Here is a 21283-nt window from a genome sequence, read left to right as displayed (position 1 = left end):
GCTTTCATCTGCATCAGCGTCTTGCCCTTCCAAGGGGTAGGGGGCTGCCCATCCCTATAGCGCCTGGGGGTCCCTTCCGAGGACCGGGCACAGCCCTTGCGCTGCTCGCAGCCCCATAGAGGCTCTGTGCCCCCTCCCGGCCCAGCAAACAGCCACACCATGAGACTCACATTTGGGATCGGGGTGCGGGGACCGAGCGGAGCCACCGCGACCATCCGGAGCCCCAGTGCCACCTCCCGGTGCTGCGGGGAACTCGTAACGTGTAACGGGAATAAAGAGGAAAGCAAATCCGTCGGGGCGGTCCTGCAGCTCCCACCAGCTGTGGCTCTTTGCCATCCCGAGCGGTGTGCGGAGGAGCTCCGGGGATGCAATAACAACACCTGGGAGCCGCTGCACCTGCGCTGCATTGCCGAATTACAGCGCAGCGGGGCTCCCTCTGCTCTTTATTTGCAGCACGGGAGGTTCTTATGCTCAGTGCTTTTTCTGGCCAGGTGGGGGCTGTAGGGCAGTGTGTGCGGTTGGGAGGGTGGGGTTGGTTTCCACTGAGACCTTAGTGTGGGAGGAGCCCCCGCTATGGGTTGTGCTGCTGTTTTTAATGCTGACATTGTGGTTTTATTCCTTGCTTAGTGATGCTGTCCTAGCTAAGAAGGCATTGCTCCAGCTGCCTCCAACTCTTGTAGAAAGCAAACTGTGCTGCTGGGAGCTGACTGCGTGCTGCTGCCCTGGCTCTGTACTTTGGGAACCTGCTCTAGGCATTTCCTAAGTCACTTTACTTCCACCTGTTATTAGTGCAGACCAGTTGAAGGCTGCTTTCTCTGGTGCTTGTTCCATAGGAGCTGTTTCCTGGTGCTGTGCAGGATGAGCAGCTCTTCCCTTGCTCTCAGGTCGCTGTCAGAGGACAGGACGGCTGCTGTGCTGTGGGGTGAGCAGCAGCCCCTTAGTGCATTGGTGGGGGGCAACCAGGGATGTTTTCCCCTTTGCTTTCTGCACCCCTGAGATTTGCATGGGAAGAAACTGGTGCATACAGGGACTAAGCTATGTGTCCACAGGCTGTGAGCTGGGTGTGAACAGCCGGAGCTGCATGGTGAAGGAGGATGATGACTTCTTAGAGCACCTGGTCCTGCTGAGGACGGTAAGGTGTGGGGCTTGCTGATGTCACTGTGCTGCCCTGCTATGGGGGCTCTGCCCTGCTATGGGGGCTCTGCCCTGCCATGGGGGCTCTGCCAAACCCACAGATCTCCCTGGGGGCCGATGCCAGGGATGAGTTACACGTGGTGGCTGTGGAGTCCAAGAACACCTATGGAGACCACAAACCAGTGCCCATCGCTTCCCTGCGTGTCTCAGTGCTCCCCATGGTAAGCAAAGGGGATGATTTAACCTGGGTTATCTGTGGGCTTTTTCTAGCTCTGGAATTGTCCAGGTTGTGCCTGCAAAGCTCTCTGTCATGGGGGCTGGGACTGAGTGGGTTTGCAAGTGCTCTGAGCTTTGGCTCTTTGCAGATCAGTCTCAAAGGTCTGGAGTTTGTCCCTCCTGTCACCTTCATGCTGCAGTGTGGAACTGGACCGGTCTATCTCAGTGGGCAACACGTTACCTGTGAGTTCTGGCTGGGTTATGGGGGTGGCTGGCAGCAGGGCTGGTCCTGCAGTGGCTTTAGGTCAGTTTCAGCCCTGGGGATGGGGAGCCCTGCCCTGCAGGGAGCACCCACAATGAGGGGCTGGGTCTGACTCTTCTCCTCCTTATAGTGGAAGATGTCCCCATGTGCAAAGAGCTGTTGGATACAGATGGAGGTGATGAGGACAGTGCCAGAGCAGAGCAGGATGGAGACTAACTGCAGGTCTGGATGGGATGGATTCTTGCACAAGGACACGATGGGCCTCTGCTTTGGATACATCCTTCTCTCCATCTCAGAAGATCTTGTTTTGAATGTGCTGTTGCTGGGATGCTGTTGAGCTGTGGGTCTCAGAGCATTCCATTAAGCACCACCACCCCTTCCTTGCAGTGGTACCACATGGATAGTCTTAAAATGAGTGTGTTGTGTCCACCCTGTGCAGCCCTTTGCCAATCAGTCTGCAAACTTCCTTCGTAATGATGATTTTGTTCTGGCAGGAATTACTCTGACAATTGCTTGGATAAACAGAGTAAAGTTAAGCTGTAGCCTTCACAGCAGCCCAGGGAAATGCAGCCAAAGTCTGTTCAGAATAAGCAGCCATTGAAATAATCAAATTAAAGCTCCTGATTGAGGAAAATTGCCCAGATCAGTTATTTTGCATGATAGCAGCTGGGAATTTCTCTGCAGTGGAATGAGGAGTGGAGATGGTTACTGAGCTGGTGGCACACTGGGCTTACAGCAATGGGATGGGTTTCCAAAGCTGCCCATTGAGCACAGCAATGCTTCCCCATTCACCTTCCATGCTCTGGGTTTTAATTCCCCAGCCTAATGTGAGAGCCATCCTTGCTGCTCTAAATAGGCAATTAAAAGGTGAAAATTTCTCCTGCTGTGTGCTGGCAGGAGAAGCAAACAGGTAAAGGGCAATTGGATGGTGATGCAGTGCCTTGTCCTGCAAGAAGCAGCTCTCTGCCCCATGGGTGTGTAGGGACAGAGCTGTTACTCTGCACAAACCATAAGCCTTTAACTGGACTTGGCTGCAAAACAGTCTGGTCTTTGTGTGGCTGCAGCTGTGCCCTGTGCTTGGCGGTGCCTTCACCCTTCCTATGGCCATATCATGGCAGCAATACAGAGAGGGCTTTGGCATAACCATGGCAACTGCCAGGTAACTAATAGATGGCACTCAATGCCATGGGAACCAAAGGGGGGTGAGCAGGGTGCTGGGCTCTGCACCTCCATGGTGCCTTGGTGTGAGTTGAGCACAGAGGGTCCTGGTTCCATCTGCCTCACTGTGACACTGGGTACAGGTGAGGGTTGGGGCTGACACCAGTAGTGCAGTCATTCAATACACAGCACAGACTTCTGAAATCCGTGGAGCGGGTTTTGCTTCACTTAGTCGGACTCAAGAGTGAAACAGCAGCTGATACAGGGAGAAACGGTCAGAGTTGTGAGCTTCTGTGTGGAGGAAGAGTGGGAAGAAATGTATGGAAATAGCTCAGGAAATTAAAGTTTGCCTGCGGTGTGGTTTGAGATGATTCACTGGGGGGGGGGAGGGAGCAGGGAGCGGGGCTGTGCTGCACTGGGGATGCGCTCCCTATGGGCAGAGCCGGCGCTGGTGAGTTCCCTCCTTGCCCCCCGCTCCCCTCTCTCCCTTTGCAGCTGATTAAACGAAAGTCCGGCGTGGCTTCGGGGGAGAACAGCGGGGACGCTTCAGTGCAGGCGCTCGGATCGCAGCAGAGGAGCGGTGCAGCCCCGGCTGATGCCAGCCCTGACGTTTGGAGCTCCTGGCTAATCTCGTTACGGGGACGGATGAGTAGAGTGCAGGCTCGTGGGACTGTTAACAGTGCAAAAGTAGCAGAGCATCCTTATTCGTTTACCCATTAACGTCCTTTGTGATTTCCAGAAGCATTAGGAGCTCCTTTCTGGCACAGCTGTGATTCCCTCCTGCACAAGGGCAGTGCTGTCGGAGCGCTCCGTGTTCTGCTGCTGAGCTCGGGCTGAGGTGAGTGCATCCCTCCCAGCTTGGGGCCAGAGCTCCTCTTTCTCCTTTCTCTTCCCTCCATGGAGCTGTTCCACTTTGTGCTGCCTTCCCTGGGGGGCTGCTTACCAGCATCACCTCTTTTCTGACCCCCGTGCACTATTCCCTTGCCTGCAGGCTGCAGCAGGGAACTCACAGCATGCCCATCAGAGCCACCTGATCCACTGGGTTTTGGGCACCTGGGATATCCCACAGCCACCCCAAAGAGGCCATGGAGCCCGGTGGTGATATTACCAATGCCAGCACCTATGGGCTGGCCCTGCAGAGCCACCCTAATGGCAGCACGCAGTTCACTGGTGTGCAGCTCATCCAGTCCTTTAAACCCCTCATCATTCCCTGCTATGCTCTGGTGGTCCTGGTGGGCATCTTTGGCAACTACTTGCTGCTCTACGTCATCTGCAAGAGCAAGAAGATGCACAACGTCACCAACTTTTTCATTGGGAACCTGGCCTTCTCGGACATGCTGATGTGTGCCACCTGCGTGCCCTTCACCCTGGCGTACGCCTTCAACCCACAGGGATGGATCTTTGGGAAGTTCCTGTGCTACTTTGTGTTCCTGATGCAGCCCATGACAGTCTATGTCTCTGTGTTCACACTCACGGCTATCGCAGTTGACAGGTAAGAGGGTACAAGGGGGTGACATAGGGTCCTCACTGTGGGCAGGATGGGTGCTGTCCCCTTAGGCTGCTTGGTGGTGTGGCTTAGGGTGCTCAGAGCCCCTGAATAAAAGTTCCACTGATCCAAAACAGGAGGCTGTGCTGTCCCAGCAACATCATTGTGCCCAACTCAGTAATGGTGCAATGACTGCCAAGGGAGCTGATGCCTGTGTCTGCAATGTTCCCATGCCACCAGCTCCATCATAAGCACAGCAGGGATGGGCTCCAGCGGTGCCCCAGTGCAGCTTTCTGCCTCCACCTCAGAGCAGAGAGTTTTTCCTCCTGGGTTTTCATCCTTTGCTGCACCAATTTGCATCAAAATTACATTGTGTTCTGTCACCTGGATGGAGAGTGCTTGTGCTTTCTGAAATGGACACAGGCAGGACCTGATTGGGAGGGGGGTAGGGGAGATAGTATGTATAAAAACTGTTTCCATAGATACATGGCTTCATTAGAGAAGCTGCACAAGCCAGGCAGAGCCCAATCCACTGGTATTGGGGGAGAGAACCCTAGAGCAAAGGGGGAAGGCAGAAGCAGGGGAGGTTGAGGTGGGATAGCTGAGAAGACACTGTGGAGTTGAGCTGGTGGGCTGAGATATCACTGAGGAGTGCTTGCCCTGTTCTTTTGCTCTTTATCAAAGCTACTTTTTGGGGGTGAAAGTAGAAATTTGAGCTCTTCCCACTACAGAAGCATCCAGGAAATTATGGTCCTCACCATGAATTGTTGCTGTGCTTCATCTTGTGTGGATTCATGCCAATCCCTTTGGCTGTGGCTAGAGCTCCAGCCCATGCTGTGCCCTGACCACAAGCAGAAGGTTCAGTCTCTCTATCAGTGGGACACAGCTGTTACTCAGGGCAGAATGGGAAGGAGCCATGTGAAATCCCAGCATTGCCGTGATGATGAGCTGGGGTGAGAAATGTGCCCTAACCCTCCAGCCCCACACTTCAAGGGGTGTTATGGGGTGCTCTCCCCCACAGGTATTACGCCACTGTGCACCCGCTGAAGAAGCGCCTGTCGCTCACCAGCTGCATCTACGTGGTGGGGGCCATTTGGCTGCTGTCCTGTGCTCTGGTGGCCCCTGCAGTGGCCCACACGTATCACGTGGAGTTCCAGCAGCAGGGCTTTGCCATCTGCGAGGAGTTCTGGATGGAGCAGGAGGAGCAACGCCTGGCCTATGCTTATAGCACATTGATTGTCACCTACATCCTGCCTCTCTCTGCTGTCTCCCTGTCCTACCTGTGCATCTCAGTGAAGCTGCGTAACCGTGTGGTGCCCGGGCACCCCACGCAGAGCCAGGCTGAGTCTGACCGTGTGAGGAAGAGGAAGATCTTCCGCCTCATTGTGCTGGTGGTGGCTGCTTTCGGGGTTTGCTGGCTGCCAATCCACGTCTTCAACATCATCCGCGACATCGACATTGACCTCATCGACAAGCACTACTTCCTGCTCATCCAGCTGCTGTGCCACTGGTTTGCCATGAGCTCTGCCTGCTCCAATCCCTTCCTCTACGCCTGGTTGCATGACCGCTTCCGTGGGGAGCTGCGTAAGATGTTCTCCTGCGAGCCACGCATCCTCCCTGCCAGCCACTGTGCTGCTGCTGTGCTCTGAGCTTGGCACCAACACTGGGATGTCATTGTCTTGGATGAATGAAATAAGGCCCCAGGAGAGCCGGGAGGCGTTTGGTTGGGCTGTAGTTAGATGTCTGTAGTGCTAATTTAATAGTACGACTTTCATTAAATCTGTGATTGAGTGTTGGGAATGGAATTTCTCATGAGCTGGTTACACCTGGTGTGTCTCCATGTGTTCCAGCAGGATGGCCGTGTGTGCCCTGCGTGCATGGAGCTGTGCCCTTATTGAGTCATAGGGTCATTTGAGCTGGAAGGGACCCTTAAAGGCCAACTGCTCCAACTCCCCTGTCATGAATGGGGGCACCCACAGCTCTATCAGATGCTCAGAACCCCATCCTGCCTGACCTCGCGTGTCTCCAGGTTGCACCTCACCACCCTTTCTATAAACAGCTTTTTCTTTATACTCAGCCTAAATCTCCCTCTTTGAGCTTGAAACCATTTCCCATTGCCCCATCACAACACACCCTGCTGAAGAATCTGTCCCCTTCTTCCTTCCAGCCCCTTTAGATACCAGGAGGTGCGCTCAGGTGTCCCAGTAGCTCCGTGTCCCCATGACCCACACACCCCTGGAGCTGTCCCCATTCCATGCAGAGTTGCGGGCAGCAGAAGCCGTGCTGACCCTTCCCTGGCTCATTTGGCTGCTGCCTGGGTGCAATTTGCTGAGGGCTTGAGCCTCAATTTGCACCGCCTGTGATTGCACATTGTGTACCTAATGGAGCTGGCTATTTATAGCTGATGGGCTCTGCAAGGCAGGGATACAGCTCCGGAACTGCTGCTTTCATACTTAATTCTGCCTGCTGGAGGGGCTGCTCACAGCCATTGCCCAGAGGGGAGGGCAGAAATGTGGGGCAACCCATGTGAATATGGGGGGTAACATGGATAGTGTGGGGGGGAGAGGGTCCAGTGTGGGGTTCACAGCCCAGGTGGGTCCTGTGTCCTGAGGAAGAAGAGGTCCTGGTGACAGGGATGGATGAAGAAGGGGTTGGAAACATTCCTGCATACACCTGTGCACAAACATATACCTGTATGGACATGTACCTATACACACACCCCTATATGCGCACACACACATGTACCTGTATGGGCACATGCCTATGGAGACACATGCAACCCTTTACACACACATCTGTATGCACACCTGTACAAACATACACCTGTGCACAGACCTGCACACACCAGTACACACATACCTGTACACACACACACCTGTATACACACATCTGCACACATACAGCTGTGCACACACCTGCACACCCACTTGCACACCTGCACACACACACCTGTATGCACACACACACCTGCACTCACACACCTGCACTCAGACCTGCACACACACACCTGCACACACACACACACACCTGTATGCACACACACCTGCACACACACTCACCTGCACACACACACCTGTATGCACACACCTGCACACACACCTGTACACACACACACCTGCACACACACACCTGTATACACACACCTGTCCTCACACACCTGCACACACCCGTATACAAACACACCTGTATGCACACACCTGCACGCACACACCTGCACACACACACCTGTACGCACACACCTGCACTCACAACTGCACACATACACACCTGCACACACACCTGCACTCACACACCTGCACACACAAACCTGTACACACCTGTATGAACACACACCTGAATGCACACACCTGTCCTCACACACCTGCACTCACACACCTGCACACACACCTATATACACACACATCTGCACACACACACCTGTATACACACACACCTGTATACACACACACCTGTACTCACACACACCTGTACTCACACACCTGCAAACACACCTATATGCACACACCTGTATACACACACCTGTATGCACACACCTGCCCACACACCTGCACTCACACACCTGTATGCACACACCTGCACGCACCTGTATGTACACACACCTGCACTCACACACCTGCACACACACACCTATATGCACACACCTGTGCACACACCTGCACACACACACCTGCACACACACACCTGCACTCACACACCTGCACACACACACCTGCACTCACACACCTGCACTCACACACCTGCACACACACACACACCTGTACACACACACACCTGCAGTCAGACCCCTGCACACACACCTGTCCTCACACATCTGTCCTCACACACACCTGTATACACACATACCTGTACTCACACACCTGTACACACCTGTATACAGACACACCTGTACTCACACACCTGCACTCTCACACCTGTATACACACACACCTGCACTCACACACCTGCACTCACACACCTGTACACACCTGTATACAGACACACAGAATCACAGAATCACAGAATTACCCGGGTTGGAAGGGACCTCAAGGATCATGTAGTTCCAACCCCCCTGCCTGGCAGGGCCACCAAACATACACCTTTACTAGATCAGGTTGCCCAGGGCCCCGTCCAACCTGGCCTTGAACACCTGCACTCACACACCTGCACTCTCCCACCTGTATACACACACACCTGCACTCACACACACCTGCACACACACACACCTGTACTCACTCACCTGCACTCACACACCTGTATGCACACACCTGTACACACCTGCACACACACGCCTGCACTCACACACCTGTATACACACACACAACTGCACTCACACACCTGCACACACACCTGCACACACACACCTGTATACACACACATGTGTACGCACACACACCTGCACACACATACCTGTATGCACACACCTGCACACACACCTGCACTCACACACACCTGTACACACACACCTGCAGTCAGACACCTGCACACACACCTGCACACACACCTGTCCTCACACATCTGTACTCACACACACCTGTATACGCACACACCTGTACTCACACACCTGCACTCACACTCACCTGCACACACACACACACCTGCACTCACACACCTGCACACACAGCTGCACACACCTGCACACACACACCTGCACTCACACTCACCTGCACACACCTGTATGCAAACACACCTGCACACACACACACCTGCACTCACACACCTGCGCACACACCTGTACTCACACACACCTGCACATACACCTGCACACACACACCTGTATACACACACACCTGTACTCACACACCTGTACACACCTATATACACACACACCTGTACACACCTGTATACACACACACCTGTATACACACACACCTGTACACACCTGCACACACACACACCTGCACGTTGCACACTCAAGCCCCGCCCACCACCCACAAGCCCCGCCCCCTCTCCTTAAGCCCCGCCCACACCACACATCTCGCGAGATCTCAACTCGGGGCGCGCACAACCCCGCGCCGGTAGCGCTCGGCTCCTCATCTCCCCTCAGCCGCCGCCATGTCGGCCCCGGCCCCGCGCTGGGTGCCCACCCACGTCCAAGTGACGGTGCTCCGAGCCCGAGGGCTGCGATCTAAGGCAGCCGAAGGGCAGGGCGGCAGCGATGCTTACGCCGTGATGGCGGTGGGCCGCGATAAGTTCTCCACGTCGGTAGCGGAGCGTTGTCAGGGTGAGCCGCTGTGGAGAGAGGAGGCCACGTTCGAACTGCCGCCTCCGCCGCGGCCTGTCGTGCTGCGCCTCACCGTGATGCACCGAGCGCTCGTAGGCCTCGATAAGTTCCTGGGACGGGCCGAGGTCGATCTGGCGGCGCTGAGGGAGGACGGAGGGCGGCGACACAGCAGGTGAGGGGATGGAGTGATATGGGGGGTCGTTGGGGGGCTCTGAGTGGATCCTGAGGGGCTTAAGTGGATCCTGAGGGGCTCTTGGAGGGGCTCGAGTGGATCCTGAGGGGCTCAAGTGGATCCTGAGGGGTTTAAGTGGATCCTGAGGGGCTTAAGTGGATTCTGAGGGGCTCTTGGAGGGGCTCTGAGTGGATCCTGAGGGGCTCGAGTGGATCCTGAGGGGCTTAAGTGGATTCTGAGAGGCTCTTGGAGGGGCTCAAGTGGATGCTGAGGGGCTCTGAGTGGATGCTCAGGGGCTCAAGTGGATCCTGAGGGGCTCTTGGAGGGGCTTAAGTGGATCCTGAGGGGTTCGAGTGGATCCTGAGGGGCTCTTGGAGGGGCTTAAGTGGATTCTGGGGGGCTCTTGGAGGGGCTCTGAGTGGATCCTGGGGGGCTCTGAGTGGATCCTGAGGGGCTTGAGTGGATCCTGAGGGGCTTGAGTGGATCCTGAGGGGCTCGTGGAGGGGCTCAAGTGGATCCTGAGGGGCTCTGAGTGGATCCTGAGGGGCTCTTGGAGGGGCTTAAGTGGTGCTGGGGGGGCTCAGAGCACTGCTGGGACCTCCTGAAGGAACCCGACCATCCCATGGGGCTGCAATGAGGACCCAACGGTGTGGAGCTCAATGGGGCTCTGCTCTCTGCTGCTGGTGATCACAGCGAGGCCTCAGGGCTGTGCTCAGCTTTCCTCTTTCAATATTTCTATGTGAGCGCCAGCAGGTCGCACAGAGAGCAGTGGAGTTGTATAGAGGAGCTCTATACTGACAGCACATTGTTCAGGTAGGGAATGAAGGCGCCGTGCTGCCAACACTCATGGATTTGTCTTAATGAATGTTTAATGGCGTGTAAGAGCAGGTAATTCGGTGTTATATGGGCTCATGTCACTGCTGGTGGTGCTGTTAGGTGTCTCCTTTAATAAGCAGTGCAGCTCTGTGTCATACTTACACCTTTGGACATACACTGCGGTGCATTGGAACCCCTGGGGTGGTTCCTGGAGCTGTGGGGTAGTGGCAGCACTTAGTGATGTGGTTTGAGGCAGCACTGAGTCACCTTCCTCCTGTGCTGTTCACACCGGTTTGGTCAGTGCTGGGTCTGGGTCGTATTTGTTAACAAAGCTTGTGAAGTCCTAATTAGCACATAGCTATCATTAAGTCCTGTGTCAGGCTGTAATGTGTTTACGCACAGAGCCTCGTGCTTACAGGCAGCAGAGGTCAGCGAGTCAGCATGGGCCCCTTTCTTTGTATTGCTGGTTGTCTGCAGCTGAAATAAAAGCCTTCTATTGATTCATTTTTTGCCTATGCAAATACAGGTAGCTCCTGGAAACTACACGATGCAGAATGGAATCTGCCCTGTGCTTCACTGGGATCGAACATGGGCACAGAGGGGTGCCCAGGGTGCTTCCCACAGCCTTCACTCATTCTCTTCTGCTTTGTTTTGTTCTTCAAAGCAAATTGCTTTTTCTTGTCCTCCTCCATTGCTTCCAGTGCACCCTGAAGTGTGAACTCGATGGAGTTCTGCCCATTGGAGGCAATGTCAGTGTTTTCCTTCCTATCACCTCGGTGAAGGGAGGACGTCTGCAGCTCTCTCAATAGACACAAAACAAACAAATACATCAGCATACAGCACTGATAACTTCCATTTGCTGGCATTACTGTGCTTTGAATGTCATTAAGGAGGACGATGTGTGGAGCAGGAACTGAGCAAGTGCAGTGCAGGCAGGTTGTGGGTTTGCAGCTTGGTTCCCATTCTGTGCTGTGTTTCAGAAGGGGATAAGGCTCTGCCTGTAGCAAATCTCCTGGTTTGACCCAGTTGTTCTCTCATAGAGCTCAGTAGAAGTCCCAGACGTTCTGTAACACTTGTTTTGGATCTTGCTATGTTGATTAGGGGGTTCTTTAGCTTAAGAAGCATTACCATAGCTGCTGCAAAGGAGCTGGAATGAAAGGTATGAGGGTGTGGGAGGCATGCGTAACCTTTCTGGTACAGTGTCAGCAGATCCTATTGCACCCACTTCAAAGCCTTAATCTGAATTTCAGGAAGCCTGAGGAAAAAATGTGGCAGAGCTGACTGACAGTGCATTCCATGTGTTGGTTTTGAACCCAAACAAAATGACAGATTTCACTAATAACTTTCTCTTCACAATCAGAGGTGTTTTCACATGGTTTCTGCAGTCATATGACAGTGATGTCACTGTAAGATTTAAAGGTTTTGCTTTTTTTTTTTCCCCCTGCACTGTAGGCTTTATGCATTCTTCTAACATCAGCACCCTGTGTGAAGCTATTGGTGTGGCTGGGGAGCTTGTTCAGGAAAGAAATCTCATTGTTTTTTTTTGCAGGTGGTACAAACTACGCTCCAAACCAGGGAAAAAGGAAAAGGAGAGAGGAGAGATCGAGGTGGACATCCAGTTCATGAGGAGCAACATGACGGCCAGCATGTTTGATCTGTCCATGAAGGACAAGACCCGCTCCCCATTTGGCAAACTAAAGGACAAGCTGAAGGGGAAGCGGAGCAGTGGGCTCTCAGACACAGCCTCAGCCATCGTACCCAGCACGACACACTCCCCAGCTGATAGTGAAGATGAAGCACCTGAGAAGGAAAAGAAGAAATCCAAGTTCAAAACGCTGTTTTCCAAACCTGGCCTGCGGAAGAATTCCCTCTCACAATCCATGTCGGTGCTGCCCACACCTCAGCCTGTGGATGCCGGGGTCAGGCACAGGCCCAAGGATTTCCATCTGGAGTGGGACGATGAGGACTTGGAGACCTCTCCAACCTCAGAACGTGAGTATGCAGCCTGCGTGCATGGGGCTGTACTCAGAGCCATGGAATCATAGAGGCATCTGAGTTGGAAGGGACCTTTAAGGGTCATCTGGTCCAACTGCCCTGCAGTTAACAGGGACACCACAGCTCCATCAGGGTGCTCAGAGCTGCATCCAGCCTGACCTGGAATGTCTGCAGGAACTGAGGATAGCAGATATTCTTAAGCTAAGCTTACCTTTGGCTGGCTTAGAAGCCATAAGCCTAACCTGCACATGGCAGTGGTGTGGTTCCATAGTGGATATCTGGTGGTTGTAGGTGTTGAAAAGCTCAGTGTGCAGAGGGCTGACAGCATTAAGGTACCCAGAGGATGTGGCCAGTCTAGTCACACCCACATTGTTGCTGTGATCAGTTAACGGGCTTATATCAAGCATCAGAGAAATCTTGAATTTCTTCCTATTTTTTTCTTTTTTTCCAGGAACCTTTGAAATTCCTCTAGACGAGGAGTCCTCTCCTTCTGTATTTAAACACATTAAAGCAGCGACTTTAGACACCAGGCAGCTAAACCAACCAACCCCTGGCAACACCAAGAAAGAAGGGCTCTCTTTATTTAGTGGCCTTAGGTCTAAAAACGATCCAGTTTCCAAGTCCAGTTTGTGTATCAATGGCAGTCATGTTTATATGGAAGAGAAGGACAGCACTCCAGCTTCTTCCCCCTCTCCTCGCAACTTCAGGAAGAAGCAGGTCTCTGCTTCAGAAGAAAACCTCTTTTCCAGATCTACTAAAGGACCTGAGGAGATGGGAAGAACATCTCCAAGCAATGCTATGTCTGGGTCTGCATCCTTGGAGACCTTTAAAGCTCTGTCTTTGCCATCATATAAATTGCTGAGCGGTGAGGAATATGTAGAAACCAGTGTTCCTGTGAGTGTTGAGGTTACCAAAGAGACCAAAAAAACGGACCAGAAAAAGTCTTCCTTGCTTTCCCTGGTCACGGGGAAGAAGGAAGCAGCTAAAAACAGTGATGCTGAAAGTATTCCGGACAGAACTCAGAAGGAAGAGGAGAACAAAGCTGCAGAAGAGAAAAGCGAACAGGAGACCAAACGTCTCGAACCTCCAACAGATTTAAGCAGAGGAAATCCTTCAGCAGACAGTCAGCCAGAAGCCTTCACAAGTAAGCAGCCACTCAACCCCTTTGAGGAAGAACGGAAGCCTGAAAAAGCAGCAGCACCAGCAAAGGCCAAAGCTGTCAAACCCAGGTCAGTGGCTTTTGCTTCAAATGCTGACATAAATAGTGACATGCAGTGGTTGTGGGTTTAGTTAGGGTGCTTCCTAGCACAGAGCAGCACTTCTGAGCTTGATGTGCTGCATGCAGCAGCATCGTGCTGTTCAGGGGGAGGGGGATTCCTGAGGGCTTGGAGCCATTGGTCACAATCATTTTGGTTATTATTTGGTTATTATTCATATTTTTCAATATGAAACAATAGATTGACATAGGGATATTACCAATAAGTGATGCCAAAATAGCAGCTCTCTGAGTGCAAGCAGCTTTTCAGGTTCTGGGGTAAGTTTCTTGCTGGCTCTTTTGCAGAAACTAACATTCTTCTGTCAGAGCTGCGTGGCTTGGAACACATCCAAGGGCTGAAATATCAGTTCTAACACCTCTGCTTCTCCCTTCTATTATTTGCTGTGGTCTTCACAAGAGTTAACCTTGGAGCCCTTCTGCTTTTGACACGGTTCACAGCAACAGCAAGTGTATCTATGGCATTTGTATTCAAGGCTTTTTCGGAAATTCTGCTCCTTCATATGTCTGGTTGTGCATATGTGACTTCATATATATATCTGTGTATATATGTGTGTGTAAATACATTTGTCTTACTAATAAGGCTATGTTTTGCCTGCCTCTGACTCTCTGTTTTCAGTGCTTCTTCCTGTTTAAACATCTTGCACATGAGGTGTCTTACTAATGGAAGTGCTTGGGATGCAGGAGTTGAGGTCACGCTTTAAAAGCAGACGTGGCAGTAATTTGAGTGTGCAAATGGCAGCAGGAGCATTCTGACATCAACCAGGTGTCTGTGAGGAGCATTTAAGCATATTTACTGGTGTCTGTTAGATAGGCTTCTGGCTCTCTTGCTGTGTAATTGATCTCCATTGTCAGGCAGTGGTGCAGTCTGGTGCTGAAGCTTGTCTGTTGCTGCTTCAAGTTGCATCCACAGGTGACATGTGAGTTTTTTGTCCCTTTTGCAGACTGGGCCTGTCTTCAGAGGAGGAAACCAAAGCTACTCTTCCTACTCTTGCACCTGATTCCCTTCCTGCTTATCTGTCTTTGCACCACATCAATAGTGACAACAATCCCTTTGTTTCTAAAATGGAACAGAAAGTACCAGACTCTGAGGGCATTACTTCTGCATCTCTTCCTTCTTTCACTGCAGAGCATTTAAGTGGCAAGAACCCCTTTAATCCCAGCTGGGGCAGGGGAGCTCCAGCCCTGGGTACTGACCACGTTGCCATCCCTTCATCCCATCACCTTGCAGCCTCTGCTCCCAAAGGGCAGATCTCTCATAGTGGCAATAATCCTTTTGCTTCTGAATGGGGTCGGGATCCTGAAGGCTCTGATGCATATGCTTCCACGTCTCCTTTGCCTGCGCATTCTCTCCATTCTGGTGGTCATTTTAATGGCAATAATCCATTTATATCCAAGACTGGATGGGGTGTGGATGTGCCAGGTCTCACAGCTGTCACTGCTTCTTCCCCTGTTGGCCTTCCTGGTGATGGAGACAATTCCTCAGCAGGACTTTCTGCTGATCTGAGCTACTCTGCTGTCACTGCTTCAGGGAGCTCTTTGAGTGTGGCTTCAACTCGTAATGTAAATGCTGTAGCAAACCCTCCTGGCACTCCTGTCGACCCTGGTGTGGCTTCAAAGAATCAGTGTGATTCTGTACAGGCGCAGGTGGGCACTTCTTTAGATAGAAGCAAGTTAGTGCTCTTTGCAGAGAACAGTGCTGAGCAGCCACCTTCCTCTGAGAGTGAGCTCAAAGAGAAGCAGGAGGTGTGGAGAGAAAAGAGGAGGGAGGAGCATTCACCCACATCGGATCCCCAGGATGCTCCTCCTGATACAAATGAGTCATCTCCAGTAGGATCTGTGAACCCAGTTCACAGTGCTCACACACAGCCTCATCAGGAAGCTGCTGCAGGGAGAGCTGGCAGGGAGGGGGCTGTCACACCACAGCCTGCACCACGGCTGTCTTTAATGCAGGGATATCCCCGAGTTTCTCAGGCTGATGAGTTAAGTGTTGGGCCGTCAGGGGAGGGTGAGGGCTCTGCATCCGGCCTTGCTTTACAGAATGAGAAATCCCCTGGTGCTTTTGGGTGCCTCCCTCAGAATGGCTCAGTGACAGCTCTTGTCCCACCAGTAAAGCTTAGAGCTGACAGCAGTAGCAGACGTGTGAGAAAGGAAGGGGACGAGGATTTGTTTGATTCTCTTACAAATCTGAAGTCTGCCCTTTCAGTTACTGGAGATCACAACATGAGGCTGGCTGCCCTTCCTGCTATTCCTGAGGCAGGCTCTGATGATGAGCTGCAGGGTGACTGCCAGGAAAACCACGGCGTTGCTGCAGATGATCAGAACATTTCAGAGTCTGTAGGTAGAAAACCTTTGCATGAGAACCAGCAGGAGAGCTCTGATAGCTCTGCTGCAGGCGGAGTAACTCTGTCTGCAGGAGGAGGAAGTGCTGTGCCCGTGCTGCCTGCAGGAGGGCACGGCCATGAAGTCAGTAAGCAGGCACCTGACTCAGGTATGACGTCTCATTCCAGTGAGCACAGTAGTTGTTTTGAGAAGCAAGTAATAGATACTGGTGTTGGGGAGCGTGCAGAGAGTGACTTCTTTGAGCCTTCTGTTTCCTCTTCCTCCCTGTCGTGTTCTTCCCAGCCCTGCTCCTCCTCTCGCTCCCTCTCCTCTGACACCCCAAGTCAGAGAGCAGAGTCTCCGAAAAAGCCAACAGCAGAGGGCTTCGCTGATAAAGCAGGAAATTCTGGCAAGAAGAAGCTTCTTCAGGCATGGGTTTCACCCTCTGAAACGTACCCTAACCAAACTCAGCAGAGTGGTGAAACCATGTCTCCTAAGCACAGGTGAGAGAACATGGGAACTGCATCGAAGGTATCTCGGTGCTGAGAGCCTTGCTTTTGATGTGAGCTTTGTCTTTTCTTGCTCTGTTACAACCAGCACCACGAATCCTGAGCAGTTAAAACACCTTTTATGGCACAAAGTCAGATCAGATAAGTTGTACTACCTGTGTGTCCCAGTGTAGCAGAAGCATTTGGTATTTTGCAAGAACCACAAGTATGCTCTCATTAAGAACTCACTCACTGGTGCACAAAAGATGGCAATAACAGCTGGTATTACTGCCCTCTCCTGTGGGCTGACCTTGCTTTTCCTTTGTGATGTTGTTCAGGATATATTTCCCTTGTTACTCCTTTATCTCCAATGCCTTAAGTCAGTAAAGGCAGTAGAAAGAATAGAGTGCACTAAGAGAAGCCTGTAGCTGAGGCAGAGATTTCTTATCTTCCCAAAGGCAAATCTTTTATCTCTGGAGTGGGAGGGAGTGCGGAGAAGGACTTTTCCCCATTTTTTTTACTGTATTTGTTTTCACTCTGAAGATGTAACGCCAGTATTGTGTGTACTGCATGAATGACATGAGCCCTTTGTAATGTTACAGACTTCATCCTGTGAAGCCAATGAATACCACAGCAAATAAATCCCAAAGCAAAGACCTGAATGTCATCAGCACTATGAATGAGAAGCTGCTTGAGATGAACATAAAGGTAGGGTGGAGAGCAGCACTTCAAACTCAACTCCTGTACTTTGCTTAGGATCATGTCTCTTGTGTATCTCACGCAGGACTGTGCTTGTGCTCAGACCATGGGGACTGTGCAGTTTTCTTTCCTCCTTTCTTGGAGGTGGGGACATTCTTTATGATTTTCTTGCAACTCATCAATTATAGCATCAGAGCCTCCTGTTTGAGCAGGGGTTTCTGAGTGGAGGGGATGGAGGGCTGCAGCCTGACTGCCTAGAGGTGAGCAGGACATCCAGAGCTGTATCTCTGAGTGACATTGCTGTGCTGCCCTGGTCCTGCTTGTGACATGCAGGATCTGCATAACTTGGATCAGCAGGAAAGATTGGGCAAATTAATCACTGTTGATATGCAAACATCATTAGTCTGCGAAGCTTCTTTTTGCCCTGAAGTAAATTTGTGGATCTTAAAGATGGGGAAAAGGTATCCTTGGCATGTCTGCTGCCTTGTAATGTGTTGCATTAATATCCTCTGCTTCCTAAGAGCATCTCTTTGCAGCTTGTATAACCACTCAGATTTATAGTGTGGGTTATTTTACTGATAATCTTGGTCTCAGGAGACCTCTAAAGCTAATCCTGTGGTGCCTCCTTCTGGTACAAGTGGAAAAGAAGAAAGTTTTATTTAAATACTATTGACTGACATGTTAAAATGTTTGTCAAGTTTAAGAGCTAAAGGCAGAGTTATCAGACAAACTGTGCTGTGTGTTTGTGGTGGTAATCTGAAGAAGACTGAAACGCCTCAGGCCTATGTGAGGGTTTGTGCTGTTTAACCTGAATTTGACCTCCCTGGCTTTCAGCACTTTGGGTCTGAGCAGTCATAAAGCTTTAATGAGCAGCATTCCAAAATGCCATTTAGATTGAATGTAGCTCTACAAAGGTGGGAAGCACGGTAATACTTCTGAGGAGCAGCTGTGTGTTGGCAGATGGAAATGTAAAGCAGTTCCTCACTGCTTGAACTCCAAACCATCTCCTAGAGAGCATTCAGTTCTTGTCTGCAGTGCCCTCGTGTGAGGTGACCTTGCTTTTCTTTTGCAGAAATACAGTCCTTCAGATCCTGCCTACGCTTATGCTCAGCTCACACACGATGAGCTGATCCAGCTGGTCCTGAAACAGAAGGATACGATCACCAAGAAGGATCTCCAGGTGCGTGAGCTTGAAGACTACATCGATAACTTGCTTGTCAGAGTCATGGAAGAAACCCCAAACATTCTTCGTGTTTCAACTTCTGGAAACAGAAAAGCTGGAAAGATGTAGGAGCTCTCTGGACATCGAACAAAGGACTGAATTCCTGCCAGTAGAGTTTGATTAATAAGGAGACAATGTGAAGTAGGTGGTACTGCTGTGCTGCCTGCAGACAATGAGCTCTTTTCTCTTTCTGGCTTGAGCAGCCATCAGTTGGAGTAGTGCTTATATCAGCTCTTGGGTATGGAGCCCAGAAGTAGAGTCATTTACCATATTTATTTTTTTGGTCTTTTTCCATTATTTGGGAAGATTTGTTCAGGCATTGAATCCAAAGTCTGATTGCGATAGGAAGGATGAAGGGTTTGTTGTTGTTTTGTGTGTTTTCCTTGCCAGCAAAGCACTGCTGGTCCTTTGTTGAAGGTTTTTCATCGTTGCTTTTTAGCAGCTTTGATAGATCAGTTACTCATCTGTCTGCATCCCAAGTTGTAGTGCAATATAAAATCACTTACAGTAGAGCTTGAGGATTTGATTGCTTTTGCTTTTATCTTTTGACAACTACACTGGAGGAGTCCAAAGCTGAATGGTTCAGCACAGAGCTGTGTGGGCTGTATTTTAAAAGCAATTAATGTCCTGAAGCAGAATGCAAGTTAAACCTCAGACTGGAAAGGAAGAAGCAAAGTGAAATTAGTGATACAACATAAGCAAAGCAGTTCTCCAAGGGGAAGGTTTACATACAGGGTTTTAATCACAGATATCATGGGATGTTTGTCTACCATAGGAATAAGGAGTAGCAATGGATTTGGGCTGATGGTACATTGTTTGGAAGCTGTTCTCCTCTGGACTTAAATTCCTGATTCAAAGGTTGTTTGAACAGGGAAGACAAAGGTACAAACATCTGGATTCTGCCCAGCACTCCTGAATTGGATTTCACTGTATGCATTCATGGCCTGGGGCTCCTGTATGAAAGTTCTGTGACAATTTTAGTGTCATTCCATTGCAGTTTATTCCATGTAAGTGCCTTGAATTTTGGAGCAGCCTTCAAGGGCGATCAGGCTTAAAACTCGTCTCTTTTTCTTATGTTCAGTGTAGAAAAGGAACCAAATTCTGCTCTCCCCCTGAGATGGGAGCAGTGAAGAGCACTCAGATCCAGCTGTGTTCTTTATGACTTGAGCTCAGAAAGGAATGAAGGTTTCACGTTGCTGGCTTTGCAAGACAATCAGACATTCCTTAATCTGTGGCTTCTTTGCAGCTCAGTAGAGACAGATACTTTTCACCATCACCTCAGATAGAGAATAGCAGCACAGGGCTCTGAAGCAGCCACTACAACAGGCTTTCTCCACTGTAAGTTAAACATGCCTCTATTTTTTGTGGTAATCAAAGGTCAGCAGGCCGGATTTCTTTGCAGCTCTGAAGTTTACCAGTCTGTGAATGCTTTGGAAGGAAGCTGAAATACCAAATGAGTGTGTAGCAGAGGAACACAGTGAGTGCTCCTGCCTTCCGTGGTTGAGGTAATCTATTAATTAGGTCACTCCTGATGTAGCCTGAAAGGAGTTTCTAACACAGTTTTCCTACAGTGAAGCACTTTATTGAGGGATTAATTATTAACCTCTTAGTAGTCTTAATAGTCTTACTATTGTCATAAAACACTGAAAATTACTGGAGACTTCTCAAATGAATACTGTATTTTTGTAGTGAAAAGTAGTTAATATATTATCCTAGAGATGTACACGTTGATTGGAAACTCAAAGCTGTTAATCATGTTTCCTTACTGTAATTGGGCTGACTGCTGAAGTCTACCCTGGCAATCAAAGCTCTCCTGCGTGAGAAGCTCAAGTTGAAGCAAAACCTTTTGCTTTAAGTGTCTTTAAGAGTCTCTGAAGACTCCAGGTTGGTACTTGGGGCTCTGAGATGCACAAGTTCTGAGCAGCACCTTTGGGTGGCACTGCTTTGTGTTGCTTGGAATGGATGCTGCTCCCAGTGCCTTGAAATAGCAGCGGGATGGAGGAGTGCTTTGTTTCCTCCCCGCAGATCTCTGGAAAGAAATAGTTCTTTATACCTCATAGATAAACTTGTCTTCTAGGCTTTATTCCATTACTTTATCCTGGTTTAGAGAGTCAGAAAACCAGCAGTGCCTTTTGAACATCATAACCATTCGGAATGACAGATGCTGTTGTTGGTAGTTATCACTGGACATGGGCTGAGAAAGGCCTGATGTGCTTCTATGGATCTCATTTTAGCAGTGAGGGCAATGCTGTGTGTATGATGCTGTGCACAGCGCTCTTTGCACTCTGGATCTCTTCAAGTTTTAACATTGCATTCCTTTTGCATCTCAACGTTCTGCACAGGAACAGAATGGCATTGTATGCTAATAACTCACCTTAAAGACAGAGCCTTAAACCTTGTACTGTCCTTTGCCATTTACCACTATCACTGAGGCAATACGACCTCAGCACTGTGTGTTATTATCCCCTGTGGTGACAGGTGCTGCAGGCAGCGCTCCTGGATGAGCCACATTTCCATTCCACAGCTGTGAAATCATGGCACAACCCTCACACCACCATCTACGGTCTATTTAAAGCCTTTCTTTGGTGTCAGGGGTGCTCACCTTGATTTTAAGGGCCTTAAGAATTGCTTGATATTCCTGAATGACCTCAATGTATGTTGATACGGTCTTTTATCGCGGGTACTGTTTGTTTTTAAACACCCTTTGGGTTTTATGGAACACTACAATAAAATTACCTTAATTCCAATGTCCTCATGGCTGTGTTTTCCCTTTAGCAGAGCTGTGGATGTCATAGCAGAGCTACATTCATTCCAATATCCTCATGGCTGTGTTTTCCCTT

The 21283-nt window shown here is 50.4% G+C and overlaps 3 protein-coding genes across 8 annotated transcripts; all 3 read left to right on the top strand.

Annotated features, from left to right (window-relative positions):
- The first annotated feature begins 384 nt into the window (after positions 1-384).
- Positions 385-2246, top strand: LOC107323794 (nucleoplasmin-like). The gene is made up of 6 exons (XM_015883185.2): positions 385-491; positions 834-922; positions 1050-1132; positions 1236-1355; positions 1500-1593; positions 1743-2246. Exons 2-6 carry the CDS (start codon positions 859-861, stop codon positions 1826-1828), a joined length of 447 nt encoding a protein of 148 aa, XP_015738671.1. The 5' UTR covers positions 385-491; positions 834-858; the 3' UTR covers positions 1829-2246.
- Positions 2247-3171: 925 nt separating this feature from the next.
- Positions 3172-6061, top strand: LOC107323793 (prolactin-releasing peptide receptor-like). The gene is made up of 3 exons (XM_015883183.2): positions 3172-3608; positions 3762-4262; positions 5278-6061. The coding sequence occupies exons 2-3, from the start codon at positions 3856-3858 to the stop codon at positions 5903-5905; spliced, it is 1035 nt and encodes a 344-aa protein (XP_015738669.1). The 5' UTR covers positions 3172-3608; positions 3762-3855; the 3' UTR covers positions 5906-6061.
- A 3163-nt stretch (positions 6062-9224) lies between these two features.
- Positions 9225-21190, top strand: RAB11FIP1 (RAB11 family interacting protein 1). Of its 6 annotated transcripts, XM_015883115.2 has the most exons (7): positions 9225-9628; positions 10382-10441; positions 11994-12436; positions 12891-13668; positions 14657-16537; positions 17125-17230; positions 18294-21190. In XM_015883115.2, exons 1-7 carry the CDS (start codon positions 9288-9290, stop codon positions 18510-18512), a joined length of 3828 nt encoding a protein of 1275 aa, XP_015738601.1. In that variant the 5' UTR covers positions 9225-9287; the 3' UTR covers positions 18513-21190. The 6 variants fall into 6 exon arrangements, with proteins under 6 accessions (XP_015738601.1, XP_015738602.1, XP_015738604.1 ...); XM_015883116.2 differs by lacking the exon at positions 10382-10441; XM_015883118.2 differs by lacking the exon at positions 14657-16537.
- The last annotated feature ends 93 nt before the right edge of the window (positions 21191-21283 follow it).

This window comes from Coturnix japonica, chromosome 22 (assembly GCF_001577835.2).
Source record: "Coturnix japonica isolate 7356 chromosome 22, Coturnix japonica 2.1, whole genome shotgun sequence".
Classification (NCBI taxonomy): Eukaryota; Metazoa; Chordata; class Aves; order Galliformes; family Phasianidae; genus Coturnix; species Coturnix japonica.
This window is presented reverse-complemented; position numbering and strand designations above follow the sequence as displayed.

What these genes read in the sequence shown, in the direction of transcription:
- RAB11FIP1 (XM_015883115.2), top strand. Translation starts at nt 9,288, where the DNA reads ATGTCGGCCCCGGCCCCGCGCTGGGTGCCCACCCACGTCCAAGTGACG. An exon ending in ACTGACAGCACATTGTTCAG is followed by an intron (nt 10,442 to 11,993) that starts GTAGGGAATGAA and finishes TTTTTTTTGCAG; the next exon opens with GTGGTACAAACTACGCTCCA. An exon ending in TGCTTGAGATGAACATAAAG is followed by an intron (nt 17,231 to 18,293) that starts GTAGGGTGGAGA and finishes TTTCTTTTGCAG; the next exon opens with AAATACAGTCCTTCAGATCC.
- LOC107323794 (XM_015883185.2), top strand. Translation starts at nt 859, where the DNA reads ATGAGCAGCTCTTCCCTTGCTCTCAGGTCGCTGTCAGAGGACAGGACG. An exon ending in GACGGCTGCTGTGCTGTGGG is followed by an intron (nt 923 to 1,049) that starts GTGAGCAGCAGC and finishes ATGTGTCCACAG; the next exon opens with GCTGTGAGCTGGGTGTGAAC. An exon ending in GTGTCTCAGTGCTCCCCATG is followed by an intron (nt 1,356 to 1,499) that starts GTAAGCAAAGGG and finishes GGCTCTTTGCAG; the next exon opens with ATCAGTCTCAAAGGTCTGGA.
- LOC107323793 (XM_015883183.2), top strand. Translation starts at nt 3,856, where the DNA reads ATGGAGCCCGGTGGTGATATTACCAATGCCAGCACCTATGGGCTGGCC. An exon ending in ACGGCTATCGCAGTTGACAG is followed by an intron (nt 4,263 to 5,277) that starts GTAAGAGGGTAC and finishes TCTCCCCCACAG; the next exon opens with GTATTACGCCACTGTGCACC.